Source organism: Nannospalax galili, unplaced genomic scaffold, assembly GCF_000622305.1.
Source record: "Nannospalax galili isolate Female #2095 unplaced genomic scaffold, S.galili_v1.0 scaffold286, whole genome shotgun sequence".
Taxonomy (NCBI): Eukaryota; Metazoa; Chordata; class Mammalia; order Rodentia; family Spalacidae; genus Nannospalax; species Nannospalax galili.
In genome coordinates, this window is record NW_008359442.1 from 1,887,699 (window position 1) to 1,913,309 (window position 25,611).

Sequence of the window (25,611 nt, forward strand, 5' to 3'; positions counted from 1 at the left end):
TATTTATTTATTAGCCAAAAAAATTTTACAGCTTGTCCACTAAAAGCCGCTGCCATGGCAAGTCCCTGCTGATAAGATGGACCTATATCTGAACACAGGCATATATAACCAGTCAAATCAGTCTTTTTCCTATAAGGCCTAATGGCTGCCTGGCAGGCAGGATTAGCATTTTTATATGCCAACTGTTTCACATACTTAAGCCCTGCGTCAACATTTCTAAATATTTTCCCTGCTGTCGTCATTAACCGATGAACAAAATCTGCAAAAGTCTCATCAGATCCCTGCTTAACTGAAATGAGAGAAGCTCCCAGGTTCCCTTTGACTGGAAGTTTTCTCCATGCTTTCATGGCAGCAACTCAAATTTGTGTAAAAAGACCTGCGTCATGGTGCATCTGTCGTTCATTGGATTCATACTGGCCTCCACCTATTAAAATATCAAAATCCCATCCATTTCCAGTTTGTTGATTCCTTTCAGCTGTTTCTTTACAGTTGTCATAATACTCTGATTTCCATAGCAAATAATCACCCCCACTAAGGACTGCCTTTACCAGAGTATTCCAATCAATAGGAGTTAGCCATTTTTTAGCCTCCCCTTCCACAAGAGCCAAGGTATATGGAGCTGTAGCCCCATACTGCGACACAGCAGCCTTTAATTCTTTGATTACTTGGAATTCATGTCCTCTATGATGTCTCCATGTCTGCCCCCGGTCATCAACTGTTTCTGTTATGGGAAAAGCCTCCACATGGGAGGAAAATCTATCAGGGTCATTAAAATTTTCTTTATATGAATGGAGGCCAGGCCCTCTGGGGAACGGACAAGCCCTTTCTCTATCTGCTCTTCCTTTATCTACAACAGCCTCACTACCTCTACCTAGTTTAATCTTTTGTAATTTAAGCATCAGCGCCTGACGCATCTCTTCTTGCTTAATTTGTTTGAGTATCAATGATTGATGCATCTCCTCCAACCTAATTTCCTCCTGTAACTGTTCTATCTGTCCCCTTGATTCTGATCTAGGATCTACCGCTGCCATAAGAGTTGGAACAGATGGTACATTGTAAGAAGGAGGGCGGTCACCTTCTTGTTTTTTATGGTCTTTTGGCAACTCAGCCTCAGTTTTATAAATCAATTTCTCCCTCTCAGGCTCTGAGCTATCTGTATCTGAGGCTGGACAGGCAGCTTTTGCCAAAAGAGGATAAATACCAATATATTCTTTTTCAGACTTGTGAGCATTCTCTTTATATCTGTCCTTTCTAACTGACTCAGAGGATCTCTTTTTTATTTTATTTTATTTTTTAATTTACAGAAAAACCCTTGTTTTCACTATCAAAAGCAATTAAGTCAGGCACGTCCTTGGGAGTATCCGGAATTTCCCTCAACTCTGACTGAGAACTACTTCTGAAAATCTCTTTAGCTTGGGCAACTGCCACTACTGGCTCATGTCCATCTCTCTTATCTATTAACTCTCTTATTAAATTCCAATAAGAAAAAGCAGTAACCGGGACCTTTCCCAGTTCAAACACTGTATAAAAATCTTGTAATGCATCTCCCACTTTTTTATTTATTTTTTTACATCTATGACCCCATCTTGGGGAAACCAAGGACAAATGTCCTGTACGAAATCAAAGAAATGAAATAAATAATCCTCAGTTGTAACCTTTACTCCTCTTGCCTGTAGCGCTTCTCTTAACTGCATCACATACTTTTGATGCTGACTTAATTCTTGCCCCATGATTGACGACCATCTTACCTGTCGGCTCGGTCACAGCAGGCTACCGCAACTTCTCCAAACTATTGTTTGATCGGGTGCGCACCCCTTCTTCTTTCGTCGTGTCCCTCACGTTGTCCCCAGTATCCAGGCCACGTTGGGCGCCACTCTGCCCCAGCCTGCAGGGTCTGCAACGGGGTACCGGGATTGGGGAGTGGAGATGTGGATGAGGCAAGGGGCAAGAGAAATGGAGACAAGACAGTGCTCTGATCAAGTCTCGTTTATTGAAGCACAAGCATACAGTTAAATAAGAAGTGCAGACTGGACTGAATCATATCAGCCAGATACCAAAGACCCAGGTGCACTCCAAGGGAGGAATCCACTAAGAGCAAAGCAGTTACTGGAAAAGAAAACAAGACCACAGGTGAAGGCCGCAGGCTCCATCCCTTGCCTGCGAGAGTCTACTGATCAACAGAAAACAGGGCTATTTACAATAACTAGAGCAAGGCCGTGGGCTACGAGCCCCGGCTATGAGCCAAGGTTGTGGGCACTTTCCCATGTCCGCAGGAGGAGGGTGGACAGAATGGAAAGTCACCAACTCAGGTCTGTCAGCAGTTTTGAGAAATGGCTGAGCCTCTGGCTCCCAACAGTAAATGAAAATTTTTAATTTGTTTTAACTTATTTTCATGTGTATGAGTGTCTTTGACCTGCGTGTATATCTGTATACCACTTAGATTGAATGCCCACAGAGACCAGAAGTGGGTGTCAGGTCCCCTGGAACTGGAGTTTTAGGCAGTTGTGAACTGCATTGTGGGTACTGTGAACCAAACCCAGGTTCTCTGCAAGTGCTTTCATCCACTGAGCCATCTTGTCAACCCCAGTAAATGAATTTTTATAACCACTTGATTTATCATATCTTTTTTTTTTCTGTCTTTTTGAGACAGTGTCTCCCTGTAGCCCTAGCTGGTCTAGAACTCACTATATAGACCAGGCTGGCCTCAGACTCACAGAGCCCTTCCTCCCAAGTGCTGGGATTAAAAACGTGCACTACCACACCCAGTTTATCATACCTTCTTTCTTAAAAACTGGAAATTGGGGCTGCAGAGATAGCTCAATTGGTAAAGTGCTTGCCATGCACTCCATCAGCATGGCAGCATGTGCCTGTAATCCAAGTACTGGGGAGACAGAGACAGAAGGATAGTTGCTGCTTGCTTGCCAGCCAGTCTAGCGAATCAAAAAAATATTTTTAAATAAATTAAGAGGGCCCAGCGTGATGGCACACACCTTTAATTCCAGCACTTGGGAGGCAGAGGCAGACAGATCTCTGAGTTTGAGGCCAGTAGTGAGTTCCAGGCTGGCTGGGGCTACAGGGAGACTCTGTCTCAAAAACACCAAAATTAATTAATTATTTAATTAATTAATCAATTAGAATAACAAAGAAAAAATGTCTCAAGAAGAACGTTTGATGAGTACACCTAATATCAACCTTAGGCTTCCACGTGCATGTTCACATATATGTACACCTACATAAATGTATATACACAAGGCTGAAGAGATGGCTCAGTAGTTAAGGTCACTGGCTATTCTTGCAGAGGACCAACGTTCAGTTCCCAGGACCCACGTGGTGACTAACCATCTGCAACTCCAGCTCCAGGGGATCCACCATCCTCTTCTGGCCTACATGGGCATTACACAACAAAGGTGCACTACATACATTCAGGCTTTTAAAACACTCATACACATAAAATACGTTTAATATGTATACACTAAAGTTTTAATGAATAAGCAAATGCTGCCATGTTCATATAATAAAAGACAATACAACAATAGAAAAGACTATTGATACACTCAAAATGTCAGTAAAGCTTTAAAATTATGCTCAGAAAAAGACACAGATTATATACTGCTTGATTTAATTCATATGAAGGTTTAGAATAGGCAACCTAAATTTTAGTGAAGAAAGCAAAATAATGGTTGCCTCGTAAGCAGTGATCTTTCCAAAGTGATAGAAATATTCTGTCATGTTGATGAGTTATATAGTAGGTATGTGTTACTCTAAAAAACGACCAAATTTTGCTTAGACTGTATGCATTGGAAGCTATATATAAATTGGGGCTGGAGAGATGATTCAGCAGTTAAGAGCACTGACTGCTCTTGTAAGGGACCTGGGTTTGGTTCCCAGCACCCACACGGCAGCTAACAACCGTCTCTAACTCCATTTCCAATGGATCCGACACCATCTTCTGATGACCTTGGGCATTGCACAACATGGTACACTTACATGCAGGCAATACAGTCATACACATAAAGTAAAATATTTTTGTAAAAAGAAAACTATGTATAAATTATACCTCAGTTCTTTGAGAATCACTGAAAATTTGAATTTACAATATGATTCAAATACTATATTTTTAATTACGTTAACTAACTTAATTGGCTTTAAATTTAAATTACTGCTACATTACTTTGTTAAAGTGATTATTCTGACTCCATTTATTCATTTTCTGTGTGAATATAAGTTAAAAGGTTTTTTTTTTTTTCAGTCTCAGAGCAGAGCATGGGTTGATCTTCAGTTAAAGATTTTGAGCAGTGATATAGGAGCTAAAGGAACATTTTAACAATAAAAATGAGAAGCCTTGAATTTATTTCTGGCTCTTTTTTTTTTTATCATTTTCCACCATTTATTCTTGTTACCAGAAATAGTTCAATTCTTCATAAAACAAAAACAAAATAGTGTATACTGGAAATATGCATCACATTTTTCTTCCATATCAGCTTTTCTTCTGCATAATGACATTTATCTATTATTCCTAAGCATGGAGAAAAGGTTGTGTTAACATAGGAGTCTCCCAGAACACCATTGGATCACTTGCCAAGGTTTGTGCTACATTCCATCTTGGCACTTTTCAGTTTAATCTTGTTATTTTCTAACTCACTGGTGGAAGTATTAGTTTATTGTTGAACTAAATGCTTTCTTAAGTTTTGTACAGCATAAACTTTTTTTTTTTTTTTTTTTTTTTTTTTTTTTTTTTATCTCCCTGTAGCTCCAGCTGACCTGGAACTCACTATATAGACCAGGCTAGTCTTGCACTCACAGAGATCCGCCTGCCTCTGCCTTCCAAGTGCTGGCCAGCATGAACTGTTTTAATCATTTCTGTGCTTAATACAAAATATGTTAACTTAAAAATGTATGATAATTGTCCAAGATAAATTAAGGAATCAAATTAAGTATGATAGTATATTTGAATTAAAGAGAGACGTTAAATCTGGTCATTTTGGTTATGGGAAATGAATGTTTTACTTCAGTAGTAATTCAAGACTGTGTGTTATCCAGTCTTTTCTGGTATTAATGTAATCTACTTTGAGTTAAGTTGAGGCCCAAGGTGGTGACTGACACTTGTAATCCTACCACTTGAGAGGTGGAGGCAGAAGGAGCATGGAGTCCATTCAAAAGTGAAAAATTCCTACACAAGATATATCTTTGAATTATTCAATACAAAGTAAATTAAACTAATGGTGTGTGTGGATCAAAAAAAATCTAAATGAGAACAAGTCACTGTCTTGTTAATATCGTTCATTCTAGGTAATAATACAGTTCTTAAAAGACCAGGCATCTAAAGATATACTACCTTAACTTTAATTTAGATATCTTTTGTTGTTATTGATGTTTGCTGTATTTTGTGAGAGACGGTCTCCCTGTAGCCCTAGCTGGCTTGGAACTCTCTATGTAAACCAAGTTGGCCTCAAACTCACAGATCCTCCTACCTCTGCCTTTCAAGTGCTGAGATTAAAGTTGTGAGCCACCATGCCCAGCCTTCATTTAGATATATTTTTAAGCCAGTTGTTACTATGTGTCAAATCTTTGTTCTTTACATAGGATTTCTAAATTGGTTATAGATTTCTCTAAAAATGATTATTATTATCTAGTAGTATATCAATGTCCAGTTAATCTATTCTTGAGGATCATTTTCTTTTTGTTGTTTATTATCCTTGATTGTTCTTTATTGTTTATTAATTAATTGTACTCTTGAATATGATTTGGTGTAATATTTCTATATATGCATGCAGCATATATTGAGCTTAGGTCCTCTGCAACAGCATCAAGTGCTCTTAACTGCTGAGCCATCGCTCCAGCCCCAGAATTTGCATTTTACTAAGCTCAAATTGTAATCATAGTAATGGTGGCCAAACATTTTTCAAATAAAGCATCCTTTCATGTTCACCAGACCAGTACAGACAGACCAAAGCCATTGTGAGAATTATAATAATCTTGGTGATTTTTATTCTTCCCATTAAAATATTTTAAATAAATTTTAGGTGAAAAAAAATTATGAAGCTCTCAAACAGAGACAAGATGAAGAAACAATGGTGCAGAGCTCACTTCTAGCATCTGGCAGAGATAACAAATGGGAGCGAGAAAGTCAAGAAACAACTAGAGAGCTCCTAAAAGTTAAAGACAGATTGATTGAAGTAGAAAGAAATGTAAGTATTTTTTGAAATTTTAGAAGGAGTAAAGTATTTCAGAAATAGAGGATCATTGGCTACTCTTTGATAAATTCAAAAAGTTCACCTGCATTTGTAGGGGTTTCTTTCATTTTATACTTTTACTAGTTTATCATATGAAAAAAGAATAGATCTAACAGTTTAATATGCTAGTCTGTCATTCTCATCTAAGTCTATCACCAAGATTTAGCAGCAGTTACATCTGCAGAGCCAGTACCGTGTGACCAGTGCTGTCAAGTTCTGCCAGCCTAAGATTAGTCTAGTCCCCTTGGACTATTGTCCTATTGTCCCAGTGCAGAGCACAGGGTTTCTCTTTGATGATACTAATTTCTTTAATAATTACAGCTGTTTTCTTAGAACCAGTCTCTCTAAAGCCTGTCCTTTCCCGGCTGTCAGCCAGTTTTGTAGATCTTTTCACTCTGTTGCTTTTTCTCACAGTAGACCTAAGTAAGTGCAGTGTCTGAATGCTGCCTCTCTTGAGATTTCCTCTGCCAAACACATTATTCTGTAACTCTTGAATTCCATGTCACTCACATTCTTGGTATAGGGGAAGAATGTTTTACTCATATCAAGATGCTATATAAATATATCATTAGTCCATTTTTTTTCAGTGTAAATTTTTCTTCCTTTTGAACAAATGATTTTTTTTAAGAAGTACAATATCAAAATCTATCTTAGCTTCTGTTTGCATGTTTGTTTGTTGCTGGTGGTGTTGTTTGAGACAGGATCTTATTATGTACCCCAGGCTGGCCTGAAACGCAAAACCCTCCTCTTCTGTCTTCCTATGACTGGTGTTACCCGCTGTTTTTACAGCACACCTAACTTGCTTCCTCAGCTTTGATTTTATGGTTTAATATGTGGGTCAAATGGCCTCCATTTTACATAGATAGCCCTTGCTTAGATAATAGAAAAGTGAGTCTTATCTTTGCCTCCTTTTATAGATATGATTGAACCATGATGATTCATTTGTATCTTTTTTCTGCATATTTCAATGCTAGCTCACTTAGGGGCTTTTTGTTTATTAAAGTTTCATTTTTGTCAGTTATGGTGGCACATACCATCTATTAAAAATGGCAGGGGGGCCAGACGTGGTGGCACACGTCTTTAATCCCAGCACTTGGGAGACAGAGGTAGGCAGATCTCTGAGTAGGCTGGTCTACATATCAAGTTCCAGGCTAGCTGGGGCTACAGGGAGACCCTCTCTGAAAAAGACTAAATAAATAAAACTTTATTTCTTTTATGTAGATGGATTCATTTATCTTTTTGATACAAATTTTCTGGAGTTTTAATATTTTAATTATTTTTTAATATTTTATTATTTTTATTTTATGTGTATGCATGTATTGCCTGCATGTAGGTGAGTGCATCCATGTTGTGCAGTGCCACAGAGGACAAAAGAGGCTGTTGGATCCCCTGGAACTGGAGTTACAGTTGTTAGCTGCCATGTGGGTACTGGGATTCAAACCCGGGTTTTCTGCAAGAACAGTCGGTGTTCTTGACCGCTGAGCCATCTCTCCAGCCCCTATTTTAATTATTTTTATTTTTTATTTTATGTATATGAGTATATTGCCTGTATGTATGTAAGTGCACCCATGTCCTGCAATGCCTGACTGAGGAAGTCAGAAGAAAGTATTGGATCCCCTGGAACTGAAGTTATGAACAGTTGTTAGCCACCATGTGGGTGCTGGGTCCTCTGCAAAAGCAGCCAGTGCTCTTAACCACTGAGCCATCTTTCCAGCCCCACAAATTTAGTTTTTATGAAATTTAATTTATTAATAATCTTAAATGTATAATATCTTGTTTAATATCTATCACATTAAATCAATGACTAATGTAGTAAGTCACCTGTTTAACTATAAAATGAAAATATGACCACATATACTGAAAAAATTGAAAATAGTATGTTTTGTTTGGATATGCTCCAAAAGCCCTTATAGTTGAAATAGAGTTTTAGTGAGTTTTTTATCATTACATGAAAAAAATAAAATATGTAACACCTGTTAGATCTATTATGGACTAAATTTTTTTAATTTTATTGATTCAAGTATTTCATACAATGTACTTTGACCATTTTCAGACCCCTTCCCCCATCTTTACCCTCTTCACCCTCACTTTACCTTCCCCTACCTTTTTTTGCAGGGGGGTTGAGACAGGGTCTCCCTGTAGCCCCAGCTGTCCTGGAACTCACTTTGTAGACCAGGCTGGCCTTGAACTCACAGAGATCCTCCTGCCTCTGCCTCCCAAGTGCTGGGATCAAAGGTGTGCGCCACCACACCCGGCCCCCCTGCCATTTTTGATAGATGGTTAAGATTATTTTTTAAACCTGCCTCTCTTCTAAATACTCTGCTTCTATATCCAGGACCACCACTCACTTGTGTATATATTAAAAAGTTAGACCTTTTTGTAGATATACCCCCACTTAGAACTTTTAAGCAGAATCGAAACTGATTGTGTGTGTGTGTGTGTTTCAGTACACAGGATTAAACTTGGGGTCTTGCACATGCCGGGCAAGCCCTGCACCACTAAGTTATACCTTCAGCCCTAGAATAGAATCTTTTATTTTAAAACATTATAAAGCAGACAGAACTCAGGCATAACAGTATATTAAAGTTATAGTATTATTGCCTTATTTTCATAGATTGGATATCTGTTTACAATTTGTGATTGAGAGGGAATGTTTTTCTTTTTTTCAAGATTATCCAAGGTTTTTATTGTAATAATAAAAAGTGTTCATTTTATACAATTCCATTGTTTTAAATGTTTCATGTTTATGTTTAATATGTACGATAGCTTTTTCTTGTTTTTAAAGAATGCTACACTGCAAGCAGAGAAGCAAGCACTGAAAACTCAACTGAAGCAGCTGGAAACACAGAATAATAATTTGCAGGCTCAGATTCTTGCTCTTCAGAGGCAAACAGTATCATTACAGGAACAGAATACCACTCTTCAAACACAGAATGCCAAGCTTCAGGTTTGACTTGAATTATATTATTTAAATAAGGAAGCCTAGATACAAACATTGTTTCAGTGAATTTAATAATTGAAGACAAATTGAAATATTTTTGTTTGGTTTTATGCTGGACTCTTTATTTTTTATTTTTTGCTTTTATTTTTATTTTATATGTATGAGTGTTTCACTTGCATGTATGTAAGGGCACCTGTGTCGTGCAACTCTCCCACAGGACAAAAGAGGGTAGTTACAGATGGTTGTTAGCTTCCATGGGGTGCTGGGAACTGAACCTGGGTTCTCTACAAGAGAGCCATTTTGCCAGACCCCTTGCCAGACTTAACATGAACCTTTTTTTTATGTCAAAGCCTAAAGGAATTAGTAAATTTTCCTCTAAAGTATAAGTAAAGATGATCTTATTTATATTTACTTTATGATCTTTGTATCATTTCAACAAGTTGATTCTAATTAGTCGGGTACTAATTTTTTAGAGTATGATCATAATACATTATTCCTTACTTAATTTCTAAAACTTTCTTAGCAGTTTAGTTATTGGAAAGGAATTTTGTCATTAGACTTTATTCAAAGGACCCATCTTCACCTTAGCATTGCCAGTATCATTTCACACAGAACAGTCCAAGAAAAAGCGGAGAAACATGTTCCCCTTCTGATCTAAAAGTTCTTTCTGTTCCTCCTTTCCAAGTGGTGGAATAAATTCTAAATTAGAATCTTGAGAAATTTTACAGCAATAATTTTTGAGCTCTAGAAAAAATTAAATAATCTTATTCTTTGGGGAGCTAAAATCGAAGCTCTTCCATCATAATATGAATATGTGTGAAGTCTGCTTTTTTTTGGGGGGGGGGTCTTTTTTTGAGACAGGATCTTCCTGCAGCCCCAGCTGGCCTGGAACTTCTATGTAGACCAAGCTGGCCAGGAACTCAAAGATCTGCCTGCCTCTGCCTCCCAAGTGCTGGGATTAAAGGTGTATGCCACTACGCCCAGCTGATTGGCCATTCTTAAACACCATAATTTTTTGTTAAAAAGAACAAGTGTGCTGGACTGATAGCTCAGTCAGTATTGTGTTTGCAAGTACAAGGACCTGAGTTCAATGCTTAGGAGTCACAAAAAAATCCAGTCATGATAACACATGCTTGTATTTTCAGCGCTGGCAAGTCAAAGACTTTAGCTAGCATAGCCTAATTGCTAAATTCTAAGGCAGGGAGAGACCTTGTCTTTAAAAAATAGGTAGGTAGGTGAGAGGGAGGAAAGGAGGAAAGTGGGGGGAGGGCGGGAGAGAGGGAGGGAGGAAGGGAGGAAGAGAGGGAGGGAGCAAACAAGGAAGGAAGGAAGGAAACAAACAAGGAAACCAGTCAAGGACAAAATGGATCAGGGGATGAGGGTGCTTGCCTCTAAGCCTGACGAGCTGAATTCAGTCCCCAGAACCCACATAATGGAAGGATAAAACTTGACTCTCACAAGTTACCCTCACCCCCACATTAACTCATATGTGTGAGTATGCATACATATATATATATGTATGCATATATATAGCTTTTGAGGATTTAACACTTGTTTAGTATACAGGAGGCCCTGTGCTCCATCTCCTACAGTGCAAATAAAATGAAATAAGATCACATATGATTTCATTGTGATTAAGAATGTCTAAGTAGCCCAACTCTACATTCATTTAGGGGAAGAATTAAAAAAGAATATGAACTATTTCTTCTACCTCTTCTACCTTCCTCCTCCCTCTCACCTCCTTCCCTTTCTTATTTTTTCTTAGACAGGATCTCACTGCATTGCCCCCATCTGGCCTGGAACTCATTTTGTAGACCAGGCTGGGCTAGAACTCACAGATACCACCTGCCTTTTTTTCCCAAGTGCTAGGATTAAAGGCATGCACCACTGCACCACATCCAGCAACTTTTTCTTATACCGTTTAATGATAAACACATTCTTACAGGTTGAAAATTCCACCCTTAATTCCCAAAGTACGTCACTTATGAACCAGAATGCACAACTTCTAATCCAGCAGTCTTCCTTAGAAAATGAAAATGAATCCATAATCAAAGAACGAGAAGACTTGAAATCTCTTTATGATTCTCTGATGAAAGATCATGAAAAGCTAGAACTTCTTCATGAGCGACAGGCTTCAGAGTACGAGTCTCTCATCTCTAAACATGGAACTCTAAAATCTGCCCACAAAAATCTTGAGGTGGAACATAAAGATCTTGAAGACCGGTAATTTATGTTTTGTTGTGTTAATTTAAAACAAATTTTCTTTGGGTAACATAAGAAATTTTATATGTCAAGCCACTTTAAGAGGTGATTTATTTAAATATACATGGATTTTATGTTGCATGCATTAATAAACTTAATTCTTTTCTGAAATATTTTCTTTGTTAAAAATATCTTAAGCCTTAAGTTAGGTATTTATTTACCTAACTTCCCTCCTTCCTGACCTAGAACTCAGTTGTTAAAACAGAAAGGACAATTGGAAGATTTGGAAAAAATGCTCAAAATGGAACAGGAAAAAATGTTGCTTGAAAGCAAAAACCATGAGATGGTAGCTGCAGAGTACAAGAAACTTTGTGGTGAAAATGATAGGTAACAGCAATTACTTATATATTACTGTTTTTTGGGGTGGGGGGAGGGTTGGGTTTTTTTGGTCTTTTTGAGACAGGGTCTCCCTGTAGCCCCAGCTGACCTAGAACTCACTATGTAGACCAGGTTGGCTTTGAACTCACAGAGATCCGCCTGCCTCTGCCTCCCAAATGCTGTGATTAAATGCGTGCGCCTTCATGCCCTGCATATTATAATTTTTTTAATTTTTTCTTTTTATTTTTTGTGTATGTGTGCTTTGCCTTGCATGTAAGTGTACTTATATAATTCTTTTTTAAAATTTTATTTTTATCTTATGTGTATATGTGTTTTGCTTTGCATGTAAGTGTACCTGTGTTGTACAGTGTCTGGAGGTCAGAAGCAGGCATGAGATCCCTTGGAACAGGAGTTACAGGTGGTTTATGTTAGCCGCTATATGGTGCTGGAAAGTGAACCCAGATCCTCTGGAAGAGCAGCCTGTGCTCTTAATCATGAGCTATCTCCCTAGCCCCCACATTTTAATTCTTATGCCTTACCTCTAAAGTGTACCTGTGATTTTTAACAACATCCACAATTTGGACTTAGAGGGTTTTGTGTGTTTTATTTTATTTGCATGTGTGCAGCAGGCTCTTTACTGACGGGGCCATCTCCCCTACCCAGTGTGCAGAGATGTATGCATGTCTGTGTGTATTTGCCTGTGTGTGTGTGTGTATGTGCTGGTGCATGTGCACATATGTCCATGTGCATATGAAGGCTAGAAATTGATGGGGGAGGTTCACCATTGTACTTCATTTTATTTACTGAGAAAGTGTCTCTGGAGCTCTGATTAGGCTAGTCTGTGAAAATGGCTTTTCTGGGAATGCCTTCTATTACAAATGGGAATTTTACCTAACCTTGTAACCAAAGTTAATCACTATTTCAGCTTGTTTACAATATAAACAATCTTACTGTGCCTCTGGGCTCCTCTTGTAGGCTAAATGTAGTAATCCCTCATGACCCTTCCCTGCCCTTGAAGTGGGTCACTAGGGATTAGAAAGGGAAAATCCTCTTCTGGTAAGACAAGTTCCTCTTTTCCTTTTCATATCATGTTAGGTGTACTATTTGAGTAAAGACAGAGCTAGGCCTTTCTTCATGGGAACTGTTCCAAGAGGACTCAGAAGGAAAGGAGTACTCAAGAATATATCGGACTTACTCTTCATTTTAATGAATACTAAGGGTCAGGCTTTCTTTACTGAGGTACCCGTGTATTGTGACACTCTCCACCACACTAGCTAGTCAAGTCGCCCCAGGCATCACTTGTCTCTGCCTCTTTTAAGTATTACAGATAAGCCACCATGCCTGCCTGACTTGTATGTAGGTGCTGGAAATCCCAGCTCCAGTCTTCATGCTCTATCCACTGAGCCATGTCCCTAGCTCCTAACTTAACAGTTTTAAGAAATAAAATTGACCTTTGTATGCTTCATTTAGATAGAATATAATTAAACCTTACTATTTTAATATTTCTCTTTTTTCATTAGTCTGGCATCCTTATTTTCTTTAGTCTTAGGTTGCCACAGGGTAGTTATTTTTTCATCATGAAAGCTTTTGAAAAAACATGATTGACCAACCAGGCTGCTTCATAACAGTACAGTTTTGAAAGTTTCTCAGGAACTTTTTAAAAGTTTAAACAGCCAAGACATTTGTACTTTGTTTTAACTGCTGTAGCTGAAGGTCTAAAGGCCAGTTTACACAATTCAGATAGGCTCAGAGTACCATTTATTGACCTTTCTTTTATTGTGAATTTAACACAATCCATTTTTACACTTAAAATAGAAATTTTTTTCTATTTCAAAAGTCCCTAAATTACTAGAACCATCTTCATTTTGATACACAGCAATTTTGAATTTAGTTTCCTATAGTTAACTATAGCTAGAATTTTGATTTTCTGAAAATTAAATTTCAGTAAGCTAAATACCATGCTAAAAAGACTACAGTTTGCAGAGAGGATGCTATATGTATGGTAAGTATAGGAGACCAAATTGTGACAAACTATATAATACAAGAGGAGGATTCTTTTATTACATACCAAACTTTGAGAAAGACATTTATTATAGGATTTTTCCTCTAACTAACCTTATATCTTTGCTGATGTTTAAGTTTTATCATTATTGTTGTTTTACCTTTAATTCGAGTAAGGGGTAGTTTTTGTTTGTTTTGATAGGGTCTCCCTAGGCCCAGCCTGCCTAGAAGCCACTGTGTAGACCAGGCTGACCTCCATCTCACAGAGATCCACCTACCTCTATCTCTGGAAGTCTGTGATTAAAGATGCATACCACCACGTGGGGGGTTTTTGTTTGTTTTTTGGGTTGTTTTGTTGTTTTTTGAGACATGATCTCACTGTGTCACCCTGGCTAGTCCAGAGCTCCCTATGTCGCCCAGACTGTCCTTGAACTCACATTGATCCACCTGCTTCTTTCTGCCTCTCAAATTGAGTGCTGCACTTAAGGTGTGTGCCACCATGTGCAGCCCATTGCTGGGCATTTAAACATAACTGAATAATTCATGGACTCATTTGGGCTTTCCAGGCCTCAAATTATGTACATTATTGAGGAGCCTCCAGGAGAACTACTGAGCCAAAATGGAGAAATTGAGTATGATGTGTTTGACCAAGAAAGAGTGATCTCAGATTGTTACATATTTCAAATTTGTTCTTGCCCAACTTAATTGACTAATGTCTGTGTTCTACAAAAAGAAAAGGAATTAAGTAAAACATGAAAGAGCTATTTTACACAAGCAGAGAAAAATCCTGTTTACAGCTTATCTGAGAGTTAATAACTCCAAATAGCCTGTAAGCTCAGATAATGCCAAAGAAAGTTTTTCTGAGACTTGGCTGTCTTGGGTGCTTGTGTTCACTGGATTGCATACAAGTATTTTAAAGGACAATATAAGAAACTATGAGAACTCATTTTAGCATCTTTGAGGGTGTTTTTGTTTTGGTGTGTCTGTGGTATATGCATTAATATGTTTATACCTATGTTGCTTTGTGTATGTTTTCCTGTTTGCATGCACATATGTGTATGCATTGAGGCCAGAGGTTGGCATCAGGTGTCTTTCTCAACCTCTCTCCACCTTTTTCTTTTTCCATTTTATGTGTATGTGTGTGGTATGCAGAAGTGTATATTTACATGTTTACACGTGTGGGACATACTTGTGTGAGTACATGCGGAGGTCCGAGAGTGATGCTGGGAATCATCCTTGATCACTCCTCCACTTTATTCATTGAGGCAGCATCTCTCAGCCAAACCCAAAACTCACTAATATGGCTGGTCCCAATAGTGTTTGTCTCTGCCTTTCAAGTCTGGAATTAAAGTCAGGCCACCTAGCCCACTTTGCATTTACATGAGTTTTGGAGATACAAACTGAGGTCCTCAGGCTTGTGGAACAGGTATGTTAACTACTGAGCAATCTACTCAGCCTGCCTGAGACATTGACATTTCTTTCTTTTTCTTTTCCTTTTTTTTGAGACAGTTTCTTTTATTGAACCTGGAATTCACTGACTTGACCTGGTTTTTTTGTGTTTTGTTCTTAACAGGGGTTCTCAGGGATCAAATATATGTATGTTTGAGCATACAAGCACTTACAGCCACTTCACCCGCTCACTTTAGCATTTGTGATAGAGCTATAGGGGACTTTACATACTACCTCTCTGTATTACCCATTCTCTATAAAGATCAATAGAAACTTTTTTACTGTGATAGGTGTTGATGGACTGTGTAACTGTCTGTATAGGTCAGTGAGGTTTTGACAGCAATTATGAGTAATGATGCCTTTGTTCATGGGTCTCACCTATAGATAGTATATTTGCCATCTTTGGGGGCTTTGCCATTTCATTTTTCAAACCAAGTCTTGATTTAAAAAAAGTATTACTGTGGTTTTTCTAGACTGACTTACATTTTTTGAGGAATAAATTGAGTGTAGTATTATTTGTTCTGCACAAAGACCATCCTGAGCAAGAATTTGCCTTTTTAGCTGCCTTCCTTTTTGTGGATTCTTAATCTTCATGCCATAAGATAAGATTGACACATTACAATTTAGCCAGTCAAATCAAGCCATCTGTCTGTGTCAGGACAGCCTCCAAACTGAAAAAAAAAAAAAAATTGTTTTTATATTTTGAAGGGTCAGTGGGGTGGGAAAGGTGTGCATGAGGGCTACAACAGCCCTTAGCATTAATTGTCTGGTCCTTTACAGAAAGTGTATCAATCCTTGTCCTTAGAGATCAGTGAACCTTGTTTTGAAGGTAAATGGTGGGAAGATAAAGAAAAGGCTATAGTTTGATTTTTATAAAATGATATTTGGGGGCTGTATAACTTAATAATTTTCCAAAGTTACAGAAATCTCAGTGGTTAAAATCTGGTTTATACTTGTATTTCCATTTTCAGCCAGCATATTGGCATAACCTTTAATAACAGATTGATTCATTATCATGATCTGATCTTTGTTCATGTTGAAATTTTGAGTCTAAAATCTCCATGAAATCATAACTGAATTTGTTGTTTTCCCCTTTTTCCTTTAATCATCCTTTAATTTTCACAGAAAAACTGATTATTGATTAGTTTAGCAGCTAACAAAAGAATTTTTACATTTTCCAAATATATATGAATGTTAATAGCATTTTCACATTGTGTAAATTATAATTTAAAAATATTTTACAATAAATTAGAATTTTGTATTATTACAACTACTGAAGTCTATTTTTGTTATGGTTTCTAATCATAGGTTAAATCATACATATAGTCTGCTTTTAAAAGAAACTGAAATTTTACAGACTGAACATAAAAATTTGAAAAGTCTTCTAAATAATTCTAAACTGGAGCAAACAAGACTAGAAGCTGAATTTTCAAAGCTAAAGGAACAGTATCAGCAGCTGGACATCACATCCACCAAGCTCAATAACCAGTGTGAGGTGAGCTTTAACAAGTTTAATCATTGCTTCCTTCAGGTGTCAAGATGTGCCTAAAAAGTAACTAACCACACTGTGGTACTTTACCAGTGTGTTTCTAGAAGAATTGGTCACACACAACTGAAATTCATAAGTAATTAAGAAGAATACATTAATTTCATTCCATTTTACTAGTTCAAACTTACATGTCCAGATGCTTTCAAAATGTCAGATTATATACTTGTTTAATGAAAAGAAATGTTTTTGTATAAGTAGCATGTAATTTTAAACCAGAAAGAAGGAAAATTAGTTTGAAAGCATATACACTTAAGTACTCGACAGAGTTCAGAAATTTCAGAGCATTCATTCTACCTAAGAGTCTAAAATGTATATATAGTTAGGATTGTTCTAGAGTGGGAGAGGAGCATGGTAATCAGCTCCTTAAGAAACAAGACAATTCAGCCTGGCCATATTGACACACACCTTTAATCCCAGCACTTGGGAGGCAGAGGCAGGTGGATCTCTGTGAGTTTCAGTCCAGCTAGTGCTGGAGGGAGACCCTGTCTCAAAAAGATGAAAAAGAAAAAGAAATGACAATTCAGTAAAACTTAAAAAAGAAAGAAACAAGAAAAGAAAAAAAAAAAAAACTTGTAGAACTCTACAACTCAAAAGAGTAACATAGGAAATCAAAACAGATTTATTAAGGAAAAATTACACCCTTTCTGGTTTCTCATTCTCCAGCAGGCCCGGTAGACTGAGTGAAAACACAGGAGGCCTGGGACCTAGGCTTGAAACTGTCACTGTCACATCCACTTTCCCTTGGGCAGGCATTCCAAATTCAAGAAAATGGGATGTAGCTTTGACTCCTTGATAGGAAGAGTGAGAATTCATACTGGAAGAAGGTATAGATAGCAGAGCTGGGGATGTAGTTCAATTAGTAGACTGCTTTCCTAGCCTTTATGAAACCCTGGGTTTGATCCCCAGCACAGTATAAATGGAGCATGGTAAGGTGGAGAGAGGAGTATTAGAAATTCAGTAGCCCTCAGCTTCATAGCAAGTTTGATGCCAGCCAGGGTTACTTGAAACTGTTGCAAAAATAAGTATACATAGGGAAGAAAACAAATACATTTCAGTTTTTTCAATAAATCTACCATGCTATGTTTAATTTTTTAATAAGTAAATAATGTCCAGAAACTCCAATGGACTCTCATATGAACATTTGAAAATTGCCCTGTTCTGACTTTTTCTAGTTCCCTGTCTAGAACTTGTAATGCTAATTAATCTTGCCTTTACTTCTCCTTCCCATCTCCTAGTCACGATTCAAGGACTTTCTTTTCCCCTTAGAGACAGGAGTTATGCTATTTGGGAGTCTTCTAGATAGATCCACTAAAGGTGTACTCCAATTGCCTCACCCTGCGTCCCTGTTCATCATGGAAGAAGCCAGAGCAGTCTGTGTCCCTGTTCATCATGGAAGAAGCCAGAGCAGTCTGCGTCCCTATTCCCTATTGGCAATTTGGGTAACCCCTTCCCAGGATGGCGTGATAAGAATAGGAGGTAGGAATTGGCTAGGCAGTTAGGGTAAAACAACCCCAAAGAAATGTAGCAAGTTTCTTGGCTAAAAGTCAAAATGCCCTTGGTCCTGTTAACAACATACTCTGTTCCAAAGGCCAAAAATGTCAAAAGTATTTGGGAGCTTGTATCTAATCCTTAAAAGATTTTAGGGTTACCTCTTCATGGCGGGGGGATGTTGGAGGGGAGGGAGTGCGCATGGATTTGATCAAAATACCTTATATGCACGTATGAAGTTAAGTTTTTGTAGAAGTTAAAAAACAAAACAAAAAACTTAAGTCTATCAGAGTTACCAAAAGGGGGGAGGGGGGGAGGGAGGGAGGGAGGGAGGTTGGTTGGTTGAGCTATATAAACTACAGAGAGCTAGGGACTATGGTTGGTACAGACTGAAGGTGTAATTTTGAAACTAAATACAAACAGAAAACTTACCTCTGATTTTGGTTATGAGAAAGTGCTGAGGATCTGTCAGTATTCTACTAAGTTACTGATCTGTTTTTTAGTTTTCTTAACACTGTTGTGGGTAGGAGTTATTTTAAAGGTCACATGACTAAGAGTGAATCTGAAATCAAAACCTGGGTGTGTCTATTTTGAATACACCACACTACATTTGAGGTGTTGATAGTTCATCTTTCAGTTGCATGAATTTACAAATAGTATAAGTAGGTTAAAGCAGCTTCAAAATATTGATAGATTGTTTTCCAAAACAAATTACTGTAAAAGCCTTTACATGTCTAAGCATTTGGATTAATCCTTTGAGCAAGTTTCTACATAATTAGATATCCATTTTGAAGTGAAGAAATATGTTCTAAAAGAGAAAAATTATAAACTATTTGGAGAGTTTCCAGTGCATTTATCTGATGATTTAGAATTTGTATAGCTTATTTAGATTACCTTAGCAGGTTGATCACAAACTCCTACTTTTAAAATATTCATTTAAAATATTGGCTATATCTTCATTAGGTAAAATTTCCTGGATTCATAATGAGAAGAGTGATTTTGGAAATCAATGTAGAAAACACTCATATGCCAAGGACAATTTATTAAATTTCTTTCATCATTTATAACATGCAACTGACACAGAACTTTAACATTGAGGGGAGGGTTTTATTTTTAGAACTCTAAATAAAGACCTTTCTAAAACATTTCAAAAAAAATAAGTAAATAAACCAAACATGGCACAGTATTGGCAGTTACTGGATCTACATGGTTGTGCATATTCATAAGTAACATTCTTCCTTGTTTTCTGTACCTTTAAATTTTTTTTAAAATGTCTCTTTTTCCTTTCCTGGAGGTAGGAGCAGAGTGGTTGCAAGGGATACGCATTATTTGAGTTTTGTTGTTATTAATATAAATTTCTAGGCTTCATTCCAGACCTACTGAATCCTAATGCTGGTGCCCAGAAATCTACCGTAGAATGCATGCTGATTTTTTTTTGTTTTTTATTTTATGTGCATATATTTAAGTGTACCCATGCATGCAGTGCCTGTGGGGCACCAGATCCCCCGGAACTGGAATTAGGGATAGTGGCTAGCCACAATGTGGGTGCTGGGTACTGAATCTGAGTCCTCTCTAAGAGCAGTCAGTGCTCTGAACCTCAGAGTCATCATTCTGGCCCTGAATGCTAATTTTGAGAATTGTTTGAGTTTGTAACTTCTACTAGAAACTGAGGCCTAGCTAGGGCATATTTCCAGTTTCTACTATGTACAAAAAGCCCAAAGAGCTGGTAGTTCTAATCATTGATTAAATTACTTTACTCCCTTTCATCAAGCCATCCAAAACTATTCATAAACTTTTAAGCTTACTTGAAAACACTGTTTGGGAGCAGGATGAGATTAAGTTACTACCTCATCACTAGTATACAATCAGATTCTTTATGTAAATTATTTAGTCCTTGGAACAGTCTTACAAGATATGAGCTGTCCTAGATTTAAGAATGAAATACATAACCTATCCAGTATTTCTTGGCCACTTAAATAGAAGATAAGAGATTTGAATCTAGCTCTTGAACTGTAAATTAAACAGATCTGAAGACAGAAAGGGCTAACTTTGGAAGTAGATATATTAAACCCAGTGTTTGTAAGAGTTAAGATATATACATGTGCCGTGTTACTTAGTGTTGTAGTTGTTATCATCACTAAAGACATTCAGTATTCTGATCAAGTGCAAATTATTCTTCAAACAATGAAAGAATTAAGTCTTCATGGAATACTTTGTATTTTAGATGTTTCAGGTGATTTGTCTTCAAAATGTATCTTCAAAAATAAATTTTTGTGTTTAAACAGTTGCTCAGCCAACTTAAAGGAAATTTGGAAGAAGAAAATAGACATCTACTAGATCAAATTCAGACACTAATGCTACAGAACAGAACATTGCTGGAGCAGAATATGGAAAGCAAGGATCTCTTTCATGTTGAACAACGACAGTATATGTATGTACTGAATAATTTTATATTCTTAAATATTACCCATAATGTTACTACTGTACCAAGTGGCAGAGAGGATTCATGCTTGTTTTTCTTGATGTATTCATTTTCATTTTACATGTATGACTATTTTGCCTTATGTATGTAAGTGCACCACATGCATGCATTGTCCATAGAAGCCGAAGTATATGTGCAGTTGTTAGCTACCATGTGGGTGCTGAGAACTGAGCCTGGATTCCCTGGAATAGCAGCCATTGTTCCTTACCATTGAGCCAGTTCTCCAGTCCTTTCTTGATTTAAAAAAAAAAATTATTATTTCAATATGTATTTTTAATTTAAAATTATCTTATTGTACAAGTATACAAAACACATTCATACCAGTAGAGCAGAGGCTGTGGATGATTTGTATTTTCCTTTGGGTAAGAGGATCTGCTTAGTCTTACAGTAACAAGCCAGTTGGTGAATTTGGCTCTCAGGATCAGATGGAATTTAGCATCCATCTTTTCTGTTACTCTTGCGATGCTTGGCAATAGCAACTGCTTTCTTAAATGGTAGAGATACCAGGAAGATGAGGAGCAAGTCCTTTGGACATAAGGAGTCTCAAGATTCTATTGCCAGTCATAGAACATACTTGTACAGCATCAAGTATCAAGGATCACACTGATTTGTGCAGGAGTCAGACCTTTCTTGGCCCATTTGTAAATCTGCTCCATCACCTTGTCAGGTGTCAGTTTCAGGCAGGTGGTCATGCTGCTGTGACACTGCAGAGCCAACTGGGGCAGGCCCTTTCCAGGAACAAGCGTGAGACCAATGATGGTAGCACTCTGGCAACAAAGAGATAAAGTTAAGGAGGAAGCACAATATGTCCAGTATGCTGGCTTTTTTTTTTTAAGTTTATTTTAGTTTTTTGTATTTCAGGCATTTGTGCTAATGACCAGAAATAGTAAGAACATATGAGTCCTGCCCAAAATAATTAGTATTATAAACAAGGCATACACCTATAGTCCTAGCACTTAAGAGATGGGGTTGGAAGATTGCTTGAATTCACAAGTTCAAGACTAATACTGGACAATAGAAAGACTTCATCTAAACCAAGTATCTAAACCAAGTATGGTAGAGCTTGCCTATAATTCCAGCACTCCTGAGACAGACAAAAAGATCAGAAGGTCAAGGTGATCCTTGGCCACACAGCTAATCAAGGTCATCCTAGGCTACATCAGACCCTGCTTCAAAGAAAGTTAAAAATAAAAAGACTCCATCCAGATAAAATGAAAAGCAAGAAATGCAGTAAATATTTATCATAATTCTATAGTGGGAGATATATGTTAGGGATTATAGAAGTAGAGCAAATGCTAGAGTACCTTTGTCTGGAAAGGGCAAGGTGGACTTTCCAAAGATGAGACATGCTGAGACTCAGAGGTACTATAGAGATTTGTTTGAGGTGGCATGTTGGGCCAGGAAAGCAGTGATGCAGAAACACAAACATGGAGAAAGGATATTGTTGTGGTGTGGGACTTAAAAATGACTCTAGAACCGAGTAAAAGAAGGGTGATCTGCAGAGAAGTGGCTTAACAATCAGGAGCCAGTTCACAGATGTTTTTCTGTGCCATACAATGGAGTTGAGACCAAATGACCAGAGAGATATGATAGATCAAATTGGCTGGCTTGATTATTGATGTTGTATCTCCACTGAGAGTGAAAGAATCTAATAAGGGTCATATTTGGCCCTGGCAGTTCAGTGGGTAGTGTTTCCATGATTTGTCTTCACAGAATTCTTCCCTCCCTTTTTCCCCACTAAGGGAAGCTCCATAGTATAATAGCCAGATGTTGAAAGCAAACAGCTCCTTGTGCATATCCCATTCTTCAGTTCAGTGGCTGTATGACTACTGGCTAGTCACTCTGTTTATTCATTAGCTGCTACTTCTGTAAGATGGAGCTAATGTCAATTTCCAGGATTACCCCAGGGATTAAATGAATTAATACTTGCCTAATTTTCAAGCTTGATGTAAGCTGAAGCACATGAAACTAGGGTATGTAAGACAGTTTTCTGAAGCATCAATTTTATTACAGAATTTGGGGTGGGGAACATTACTTCTATATTAATACACAGGTGTTTCATGGAACAAAGGCAGAATTTGCATGAACTTTTAAGATAAATGCAAAATCTCAAAGAAATTTCACACTTGTGGCTGGCCACTTTGGACTACACCTTCAGTCATTTTGGGGGTATGTATTCCTTTACTCTCTGCCTTAAGTGGTATTTTAGGTTAAGAAGCACCAAGTACATAAAAAGTTCATGGTATTTGACTTTTCTGTGCCTTAAGCAGAGGTATTAATCCAAAACTTCCTTGTCTTAGTCTTACCTTTAAACACTAATTCATTTCCAGGTTTCAGTGATTGTATCTCTATAGTTGACATTCAAATATTAATCTTTTTTAATATTTTATGTGTATGTTTATATTGCCTGTGTCTATGTAAGTGCACTCAGGTTGTGCAATGGCTGCGGAGGTCAGAGGAAGGTGTCAGATCCCCTGAAACTGGAGTGTGTGCTAGGAATCAAACATGGGTCCTCTGCAAGAGCAGCCAGTGTTCTTAGCTGCTGAGTCAACTCTCCAGCCCCAAATACTATCAATTTTTGTACAAATAACCATCTTATGTGTCGAGACATTTCTAGCTAAATGCCACTATCACTTGGTCCTAGTGAACAGGTTCTACTGAGAAATTGGAGATTTGTGTGATATTTCAGCAGATAAAAGGGAAATAGAATTGGGAACTCTTCAATTGTCAGACTTCATGGGCCTAAGGTCCAGGCATTGGTGCTGTTAATTGTTAACAGCATCTATTCATAGAGCATCTTCTTCTGTATACTCACATCAGTTTTGTTTGGTTTCTAGCCACTCTTAACTCACCTCAAACTGCTCTGTAATATGCCATTAGCCTCATGAGTATTCCCTTTACCTCTGGCCTTTGTGAAGTATCCTAGTCTATTTGGCAAAGATTTCATATCACTTTGTAATGAAACTTAAAACACCTGATTTCTTACTGAGCAAAATCTAAACCCCACATCCCCTCATTGCTTCCCCTCTGCCTATATTCAGACTTAATTTAGATTTCTCATCTTTCTTTTTCGGCCAATGTAATATAGCCTTTTCAATTTTTAATTTTTTAACATTAATTGTGTGTGTCAGTATGGCATGTGCACTCACCACAGCATGCATGTGGAAGTCAAGGGACAACTTGGAGGGTTGTTTCTCACCCTGTGGATTCCAAGAATCAAACTCAAGCTGTTAAGCATGGCAGCAAGTACCTTTACCCACTGAGCCATCTCGCCAGCCTTGTGATACAGCCTTTTTGCTTTCTTTTTTAATTTTCTTGTTGAACAGGGTCTTGTGCAGCCCTAGCTAACCTGGAATTTCTTATGTAAACCAGGGCTGGCTTCAAACTGGGTATTCCACGTGCCTCTGCTTCCTGAAAGCCAGCATTATAGGCATGCATCATCATACCCAGCTTAGTATAGCCTTTTCTTCATGAGTATTTTTTGAACATCCAAGATGGAACTATTTTCCCTTTTGTAGATACCTGTATTTCCACTGTTGTATTTCCACAGTGTTTTTATTTGGTTACTATTATCACCTTGGTTTGTGACTGTTACTTACATGAATATCTTCTCTCTCTCTCTCTCACTATATTATAAGCAGTTACTTTATATAAGCTTCATGCCTCTTCATTGTAAATGATCACTAAATACTTGCTGAGTAAATAACATTCTTTGACATTGCAGATTTAAAGGCCCTGTTCCATGATCATTGATGTTTCTGTATGTAATAAATACTACCAAGAACATGAAAATGAGAATAAGAGTAAAACTGGTATATTCATCCATTGAAGGGGAGGACCTCAGAAATAATTCTTTACAAATAAATTAAGCCTGAGTAAGGGAAACCAAAAATGAAAGACTCTGTGCACATGAAGATGTTTTCTTTTCTGGTCTTTTTGAGACAGGGTCTCCCTGTAGCCCCAGCTGTCCTGGAACTCACTATGTAGACCAGGCTGGCCTTGAACACACGGAGATCCGCCTGCCTCTGCCTCCCGAGTGCTGGGACTAAAGGCATGCACCACTGTGCCCGGCCCATGAAGATGTTTTTCAAGATTAGTTATTATTATATCTATAATTATAAACTAAATATCCAACAATATTCATTTATATGTTTAGTAAATTACACTTAGAGAAATAATGCTGGCTAGTAGTTTTGGTTGCGGGGGAGTTTCTTTTTGTTGGTCTGTTTTGAGACAGGGTCTCCCTGTAGCCCCTCTGGTCTGGAACTTACCATGTAGACCAGGCTGGCCTTGATCTCACAGAGAGCTGCCTGCCTCTGCCTCTGCCTCCTGAGTGCTAGGACTAAAGGCATGCACTACCACACCCGACCTGGTATAGTATTTATTTAAAACTTTTTATTATTAAAAAAAGATGTTGAGGTAATTGTATGGTGTGGTTGTAATACAGAAAATTTTTTTCTAACAAATTCTGTTGAAGAACTGACACTTAAAAATCCATATCCCCTTATTTAAGTGAACGTAAAGAAAAGGAGCAATATGGAAAAACCCCATTGTTGCTTCCTAACTAGGTCTTATTTGTCAGTAATGCACCTGTATCTGTTTATGTTCATGTTCTGGAAAGAAGTGAGGTCATCATCATAAAATCATTCAATGTTATTGATAGCTTATAAACATGCATATTCTGAAGTCTTATTTTCTTTTTATAGTGATAAGTTAAATGAATTGAGACGACAGAAAGAAAAATTAGAAGAGAAAATTATGGATCAATACAAATTTTATGACCCATCTCCTCCTAGAAGGTACCACTAATCAAATTTTATAATCTTATTTTGAAAAACACCTTATTTCTAGTATTGTGAAGATTTATAATTTTGTGAGGATTACATGT

The 25,611-nt window shown here is 37.6% G+C and overlaps 1 protein-coding gene and 1 pseudogene across 2 annotated transcripts in view; one reads left to right on the forward strand and one right to left on the reverse strand.

Annotated features, from left to right (window-relative positions):
- Positions 1-25,611, forward strand: part of Ccdc88a (coiled-coil domain containing 88A) — a 185,010-nt gene that overhangs the window by 141,920 nt on the left and 17,479 nt on the right. For both annotated transcript variants that reach the window (XM_008823003.3, XM_029558654.1), the window contains exons 18-24: positions 6,024-6,188; positions 9,019-9,180; positions 11,120-11,397; positions 11,623-11,763; positions 16,513-16,699; positions 20,527-20,672; positions 25,430-25,522. In XM_008823003.3, coding sequence (XP_008821225.1) covers positions 6,024-6,188; positions 9,019-9,180; positions 11,120-11,397; positions 11,623-11,763; positions 16,513-16,699; positions 20,527-20,672; positions 25,430-25,522 — 1,172 coding nt within the window. The remainder of the gene's footprint in view (positions 1-6,023; positions 6,189-9,018; positions 9,181-11,119; positions 11,398-11,622; positions 11,764-16,512; positions 16,700-20,526; positions 20,673-25,429; positions 25,523-25,611) is intronic.
- Positions 21,039-23,991, reverse strand: LOC115068432 (annotated as a pseudogene).